General features: G+C 34.6%; 1 protein-coding gene across 1 annotated transcript in view; it reads right to left on the bottom strand.

The window, feature by feature from the left end:
* Positions 1-651: 651 nt before the first annotated feature.
* The window catches only part of LOC129216664 (sodium bicarbonate cotransporter 3-like), an 86792-nt gene continuing 78851 nt past the window's right edge, over positions 652-8592 (bottom strand). Inside the window, exon 24 of the mRNA XM_054850881.1 lies at positions 652-2725. Within this exon, the coding sequence (XP_054706856.1) occupies positions 2554-2725 (172 nt within the window). The 3' untranslated portion in view covers positions 652-2553. The remainder of the gene's footprint in view (positions 2726-8592) is intronic.

The raw sequence follows: 8592 nt of genomic DNA, 5'->3' as shown, positions 1-8592 counted from the left end.
GTAGTCCTTCTCATGAATTAGACCAGTGATCTAGCTTAAGTCGTCTGGGTGAAAGACAGGAGCCCCAACCACTGGTAGAAGTTTTGGCCAATTGTGTGTGTGTGTGTGTGTGTGTTTTTTTTTTGAAAATACTTGAGCACATCTTGGGTTTAGTCCACATACCCAATCAGATGCAATTTGCTAACCTGCTTCAGCTGCAAAATGCTACTTATATAGTAAGTTTTATAACCACCTTGTAAAGCAAAAACAAGTCATCAGAGATGCAGTTAAATGTGTTAACTTTAATATGATATTTTTGGAAATCAATAGTTCTCTTAATCAAACAGACAACTAGATTTCATGGACTAATATGTTTTATCATGAGATAAAACAGAATATAAAATACATATGAGCAAAAAAAAAAAAAAAAAAAAGAGTTTGTTTTCTAACTTTTCTAATGTCACCCGAAAAACAACAAATACTTTTAATTTAATGAAACTAAAAAAAAAATACTGTATGTTTATCTAAAAAAATTATTCAAGGACTGTTCTTATAACTGTATGATATTAAAGCATGAACTTAATTTGGTAGTAGTTTTGGTCTTTTGTTTTCAACCAAATTTTATTTATTTTCAGATGCGTAAATAATACAGAACACATGAAACTTCTGCACTAGAATCCTTTTTTGCTGTTTTTATTTTAAACTATAATTCATTGAATTGAGCTCAGGTTTCTTTTTATTCAATTTTTATTTCATAGATAGTTATGCAGAAATAAGTTAAACTTAATTCTCTGGAATCACTAATAAAAATTAATGTCCCTTAAAAAAACATCAGTGTGTTATGCTGGAATTACGCCTCTACAGGGGACAACAAATGGTTGAAAATGACATTTTCTGTTTTGGTTTACAATTCAAAAATGACACAATTCAATGTACATTCGATTGCAATACAGCAGAAAAATATAGTAAACATAAAAGCACAAAGAAAAATTCTATTTTTTAGCAAATTTTATCATTAATACAGCAAATAATAATAATATATGGAAGAAAGAATTTTCAGAATGATAAAATTCATTTCTGCCTTATATTCAATGAACAATGCATAGATGTTGACATGAAACTTTTATAATGATGATAAAAAGCAAATAAAAGCATGAATGCTAACAAAACAATAAAATGGATAAACATTTCAATAAGTGTAAATGAATGAAACAATATGTAACCTACATAAAAAAATATCACCTGGAGTGTAAAATTTATGACACAAGAAAAGCATCAGTAAATATAATAACTTATATTATTGGCATAAGGTTGTACATTAGACAGGTTTGTTTTCTTTCAGAAAATGAATAAAAATAACATGTGATTTTATAAAAACTATTGAAACTGATTCTATAAAAACTATTGATATTATGACTTGACATGAGTAAAAAAGCTTGATTCTCATAAAAAAATTGTGAAATAATTTTTGATACATTAAAAGCAATGAAAAATAACAAACTACTTATTGTCAATAAGGATTTCATGAAAGATGTGCAAATTAATGTTTCTTTGAAACTCTTTACTTAAATAGCAAAAAATGAGGGTGAACACAGTCACATAATAAAATGACTTGAACTTTAAAATCCCTGCCTCTTAAATATTGTACACTATCCCACCCAAGCTACAGCTCTATTGCCAAAAAAATATCTTTTTAAAATGTTACAATTGGATGCCACAAAATCTGTAACAGAAGTTTTGGAGGGGTGGAGTTTTTTTTTAACAAATAGTCTTTTAACGCCTGAAGCACCATGACCAAATTAATAATAAAGAAAAAGATTAAATTTTAAAAATCTCAATTCTAAAATCAAAATGGCTGATTATTAGATGAGTGTGCAATAAATATTTAAAACAAGGTTCATAAGTAAAATTTTGCTTTTGAGAAATAACTTTCTTGCTTATGAGGTCAAATATGTAAACATTGGTTGAAAACACACAAAAACTATTCAACTCAAAGCAGGACCCATGGCCTACAATAAAAGAGTGATTTTTTTAAATTAGTTTTTTTCATTAATCTTATTGAACCAACTAAAGTTTGTAACGAATATTCACTTGTTCCTTGTGCGTCTTGTAGGATTGTCATGGTGCTCAATAGGTTAATCAGATTAAAACAACTTTTTACATGACTTTTTATAAACAAAAATTTTTTGGTGAGTAAAAATTCCCAAGTGGAAGAAGATACTCAACCCATTTTTTCAAAATAAAAAGTAATCAACACAATGGGAAGATATCCAGAAATGGAATTCTACGCTTAAATGAGTATAACAAACAAATGTATTTCCAAGTCCATTACATTGTCCTTCATAATAAGTACACATTTATTATTAAATTAAGCTCAAGATTGTTATTATTATAATTAAAACTTCTACAAATAACAAGCAACATGTAAGTTCTCAAGATATCCTTAAAATGATATATATGTATGTATATACTGATCAAAAATTTTTTTGAGCAATTTAATTTATGGATAAATGTAGATTTGCAAAAGATGAAATGTATTAAAGGCAATTCTTGGCATAATGATGCTGAAGAGGATCATACAACAGTTTCATTTTTTTTGTCGTTTGCAACCTGATCATATGGCACTACAGTTGGGGAGGTTGCATCAGGCGAGTTAGATACTTCTTCCTCCTCTTCCATGATTGAGAGACATTTCTGTTCTTCTGATTTCAGAGAATCTCTTTTACAATTGTGCTTTTTCTTCTTACTAAAAATGGATATAATTCAGTGCTTTTAAGGTCTTGCTCATTTTTAGCACATTATATTGAATAAAGAGTTCCATCTGCACATGCGTGGTTCATATACAGCTGGTTACGACATTCAAGGGTGAACTTTGAAATAATTTAAAACGATTACATATTGCTTGGTAATGTTAAATGTTTAAGAATCAGAAACTTGCTAGTTTTTTAAAAAAAAAAGGCTAGCAGGGTCAGAGCTGGGGTAAAAGGAAACATGGGGTACGTGAAAACCAATTCATTATCCTACTTCCGAGATTCCGAGAGTTTGTTTAGGCATCATTATTGTTTGAAGATGACACTGCAAAAAAAAAAAAGCTTTTAAAAGCTTAGGGACCTTACATTTTCTTCTTCAGCAGTCCAACTAGTTATACTTGTCATGTGGACGGCTACTAGAAACATTTATTTATGAATTTCATCTTCCCAGCTATTGCTTCCTATTTTTTTCGAAGATGAAATTTTGATGTAAATTATTTGTATGTATTTTACATAAATTGAGCCCATAATTAAATTTTTTGAATGATTTCGTTTAATAAATGTCTTCAGATTACATTTGGAGGGAGTAAGCTTGCATGTGACCTACAGGCCACAAATTGAGTATTGTTGGTGTGGAACTTCTTAAGCTTCTAAACCGATTGTGTCTATCTAAATCAACCTCATATGAAAATAAATCGGGTGTTTTCATCTACCAGCTAGTATCTGGGGTAAAAGGAAACATAAGTTCATTCACTAACAAACAGTCATAAAAGCAAATTTTGTATACCCAGTTACTCTTAGAGAGTGGGCAAAAGTGGAGTGGGCAAATTTTGGGTATTGGTTCTTGGACACAACGCGCAAAATTAAATGTCTCATTTCACCCAAATTTGTTGGGCTAAATGCCTTTATTTTTGGTTCTTGAAGGATTTCACCAATATTGTTTAAAAGAAAAATCATTTTGTGACTTACCTTTTGCCATTCCGAGAGAAAACTTTGCGCGAAGAATCCCATCCACCTGCCGCCAACACTCAAATGTCCGAGTTTGAATCGGAAGTGTTCGGAAAACATGGGGCATGCTATGATTGGTTGTTGTCATTCGGCAGATGTCGGTAAACTTCCGAAAGAGCACGTGTCAATGACGTGATGAAATCATGTTGAGGTGTTAAGTGCTGAATGCCAAATTAAATAAGAATTGTGCAACCGGCAAGCTGTGTTTTCTCCGGGTAGAGTTGTTCTGGCAATATGCAAATTAGGTAACGTCACATTGTTTCTGGAAAGGCCGAATCGGGCTATAAATACGCTGACCGGCTGGAGCTCGATCGCTTGGGCTTCGCTTCGTTTTTTTTTACTTGTCTTCTCGTCTTGTGTTGTGTGTTGTGAACGGGTTCGTTAAATGTCATCCTAAATTTTTTTGGCTTCTTGGTGAGGTCTGGTTTTTCCGGGAAAAGCACTGGTGATGTTTTGAGTTTGGAACCCGTGTGTTGTGATGACGTCTACAAAAGCAAAGAGTTCTAAGTTTCCCTGATGTGGGTCTTTTGTTCTCCTGCGGAAGAAGATCGCGTCCATCCCTGGCATACCTTTCCTTGATGTGGTGAACTGTGGCTCACGCGGTGTGAATCGACCTGCCTGCAATTCGTGGAAATTGCCATGCTGTCCAACGGCCGGTGAAACGTCACCTTGGAACACCAACAGGACTTTTAATCCATGCATGGACCCATTGTAAGATCTTTTTTTCTAATTTTTCCCGGGGAACAAATCATTGTGTTGTAACCAATTTTCAATATGTGTCAAATAAATGTTTTTCAGTGTAAAGAATGATTCATGTTTTATTTTCTCCGGGCAGACCACTACCTCAAATTTTTAGTTGGAAATGAGTTGCCTAATTTTCAGCTTAGCTGTAGGCCATAAACCTCAAATTATATCCAACAGGTGGTAGCAGAGTCGTGTGGTTGACCTGCCCGGAGAAAATTGAATCATTTCTTTATTATGGAGAAAGATTATAGAAACGTTGAGAAGTTGGGCTCCCATAATTGGGCTACCTGGTCCAAAGATATAAAAATGGTGCTCATAGAAAGGGATTTATGGGAGATTACCCAAAAGAAACCAGAAGGGGAGTTAACTAGTGCTGACAGAAAAAGATGTGGCCAAGCTTTAGCCATCATCTATTTAAACTTGGAAAAAGATACAAAAAGGTTAATTGATAATTTGGAAGATCCTAATGAAGCCTGGAAAGCCCTTAAGGCAAATTTTGAACCCCCATCTTTGGCCAGAGTAGCCGCATTGTGGGAATCCTACTTCTCTTGCAAAATGCAAGAAGGTGAAACGGTGGGATTATTCGCTGCAAGGTTGGGGGGAATTTTTAACCAACTAGTCGAAAATGGCTATATTATGGAAGAAAAACTCAGAACTTTTCAATTGATACGGTATTTACCTCCTAGTTTCAGCAGCATTGTTCAAGCCATCTACAGATGGGAAGGAGAGAAATTTACTTTCTCGAAAGTAAAAGATGAACTACTAGCTGAGGAGGGTAGGATTAGGTATTTGGCCGAAGAGCCTAATATAGAAAATTCGGCAATGTTTTCAAAACCCGGAAACTCCGGAATGGCAAATGGTAGGAGTAAATTTCTTGCTAAAAATAAAGTTTGTTACATTTGCAAAAAGAAAGGGCATATTGCGTCGAAGTGTTGGAGCCGTAATAAAGTAAAACAGGATAGGAATTTTAAATTTCAAACCAAAGAAGACCCTCAGGCAGGAATGTTTTGTTCAGTAAATGAAATTTCTGCAAACACTACCTACCCAAAATGTGAGGATACATGGCTATTGGATAGCGGCAGCACATCTCATTTTTGTAGAGATAAATCGTTATTTGCCGAGCTAGAGCCTGTACAAAACACACAAATGGAGGTAGTTGTAGGAAATGTGAAGAGCCAGGTAGAGGGCATTGGGAAAGTGATTTTTAAAATTGAATCAGATGGAAAATTAGTTACCATCACATTGAATAACGTTTTTTATGCTCCAACACTGCGACGCAACCTAATTTCTGGTTCTTGTATAGATAGACAGGGCTATAAGCTCAAATGGTTGCCCGGAAAGATCTGTGTCTTTAATCAAGAAAATGTTAAATTATTTACAGCAAATTTAATAAATAAACTTTATCATGTTAAACCAAATTTTTATATTGATTGTGAAAATGTTAATTATACCAAAGTATTTAAGACCAAGGACCCGTCTGAAGGGGCCAATATGGTCAGTATTGATATGGAAAAATGGCATAGGAGATTTTGCCATATAAATATGGAAAGTATCACCAAAACGAGTAGACTTGGTGCAGTCCAAGGACTGGAGATTAAGAAGGGGCAAAAACCCAATTGTGACCCTTGTCAATTAGGGAAAATGAGGAAGTGCTCGTTTAAATCTATGCCAGAAAGGCGTACTAATTCTGCACTTCAATTGCTCTACATGGACCTGATGGGACCCCTTCAGACCGAGTCCTTGGGGGGAAAGAAATATATTTTTATAATTATAGATGATTTCTCAAGAAAGTCATATGTTTTCTTTTTAAGAAACAAAAATGAGGCATTTAATGTTTTTGTAAATTTTCAAAAAAGGACTGAAAGATTCCTGAATTCAAAAATTTTGGCTATCCGTTCCGATAATGGAACAGAATTTGTTAACAAAGATTTTGAAAACTATCTCACCAATCAGGGAATAAAAATAGAGCGGACCAATTCCTACACCCCGCAAATGAACGGGGTAGTAGAAAGGTATAATTTAACCATAATGAATGGTGTGAGGTCTATGCTCAAGGATTCTGGATTGGGGGATGAGTTTTGGGCTGAAGCCGCTCTTTGTTTCAACTATGTAAGGAATCGGACGGTAATAGGAAATATGGACAAGACCCCATTCGAGCTGTTTTCTGGACGTAAACCTTCAGTGAGGCACCTACGTATTTTTGGGTGTACTGCCTATGTAGGTCAGCCTAGGTCCAAACTAAAAAAGTTAGATATGAGGGCTACCAAGGGGATCATGGTCGGATATGCCTTACGTACCAAAGGGTACAGAATCTGGGATCCTGAAACCAGAACAGTCACAGAAACTATTAACGTAAAGTTTAATGAAAATGAAAAATGGGGGGAATTAAAAGTCCAAAATAAAAATGAGAGAAAATTTAATTTTATCAGGCCTATAAGTGAAGTTCAACTTGAACAGGAAATCCAGGAGAGTGTTGAGCAAACTCCCTGTGAGAAGATTAAATGGGTTAGAGAAGCCAAAAAGAGAAAGACCGGGGATAGGACTGATATTTATTATACAATTGCCGGTAAAAATAAAGTAAGATTAAATTCATTAAAACAGGTTCTAAAATATTGTAGTGAAAATAAAATAGAGTATAAACCAAAACTTTTTGACTTTTCATCTAAAAATCCAACAGTAGGGGAAATCTGTGACGACAGTGAAAGTTCGGGAGAAAGTGAAGAAGCAAGTTTGGTAGAAATTTTTATACCGAACTCGTATAGGCAATGTATGGCTACCCCCGAGGTGGACAACTGGAAACTGGCCATGGAGTCTGAATTGGATGTCATTAACCAAAGGGAGGTGTGGGACCTTGTACCCCCACCAGAGGGGAAACCAATTTTGGGAAACAGATGGGTCTACGACCTCAAGGTAAATGACAGGGGTGAAATTGTAAGATACAAGGCCAGATTAGTTGTGAGGGGGGACCGTCAGTCAATTGAGTCATATTCTGAAGTTTTCAGTCCAGTAATTGAGTTTTCACTTGTAAGAGTTTTCTTTTCTATTTTTATATGTCTTTTAAAATGGTGTCACTCACAAATTGATGTAAAAAATGCTTATCTGTATGCTGATTTAGAGGAACAAATCTACATGAGACAACCAGAGGGTTTTGTCAGTAAAAGCCACCCTAATTTTGTCTGTAAATTGAAGAAGTCTCTCTATGGACTACACCAATCCGGAAGAAACTGGTTCTTAGAAATAGACAGTGTTCTTCGTGGTTTTGGTTTTCAAAAATTAAAAGGATGTAATTGTGTATACCATAGAGACAAAAATACTTTTCTTCTTATTTATGTAGATGATATAATAATTCTAGCAAAAAATGAAAATTTAATTAAAAAGGTAATCAATGAAATTAAAAGTATGTATGATATTAAAGAAATGGGGAAAACCAGAAAGCTCCTGGGGATTGAATTTGTGGAAGATAAAAATAATCTTTTCATTCACTAAAGCTCTTATATTTCGAAGGTCTTGGAGTTATTCTCTGATTACTATGTGCCAAATTCAACCCTCCCAATCTCAAAGGGTACAGTTTTGTCGAAGGACGACTGCCCGAAAACTGAGGAAGAAAAAAGGGAAGCAGAAAAGCTCCCATACAGAAATTTGTTGGGTTGTATGGCATACATAGCGGGGAAGACCCGACCTGACATTTCGTATGCGGTGAATATTTTTTCCCAATTTCAAGCAAATCCCGGAAGAAAGCATTGGGATTTTCTATTAAGATTGCTAGGGTATTTAAAGCATACAATATCATACAAACTAAATTTAAGTTCAATCAATAGTGTAAATTTACGGGGATTTTCAGACTCCGATTACGCCGCTAATCGGGAGGATAGGGTCTCAATGGGAGGATCAATTTTGTGTATTGATCGGGTCCCAATTAATTGGAGGACATTTAAACATAAATGTGTTGCGTTATCCACAATGGAAGCAGAATATATTTCACTTGGTGAAACTGCAAAAGAAATGGTCTGGCTGAAGAGGATAATCACAGAAATAAGTGAATTAAATATTGAAAACCTCCAGCTTAGAGATACAATTATTTATTGTGATAACACTGCAACAATTGATTTTT

This window comes from Uloborus diversus, chromosome 2 (assembly GCF_026930045.1).
Source record: "Uloborus diversus isolate 005 chromosome 2, Udiv.v.3.1, whole genome shotgun sequence".
NCBI classification, from domain to species: Eukaryota; Metazoa; Arthropoda; class Arachnida; order Araneae; family Uloboridae; genus Uloborus; species Uloborus diversus.
Note: the sequence above shows the minus strand (reverse complement) of the source record. Positions and strands in the feature narration are given on the sequence as shown.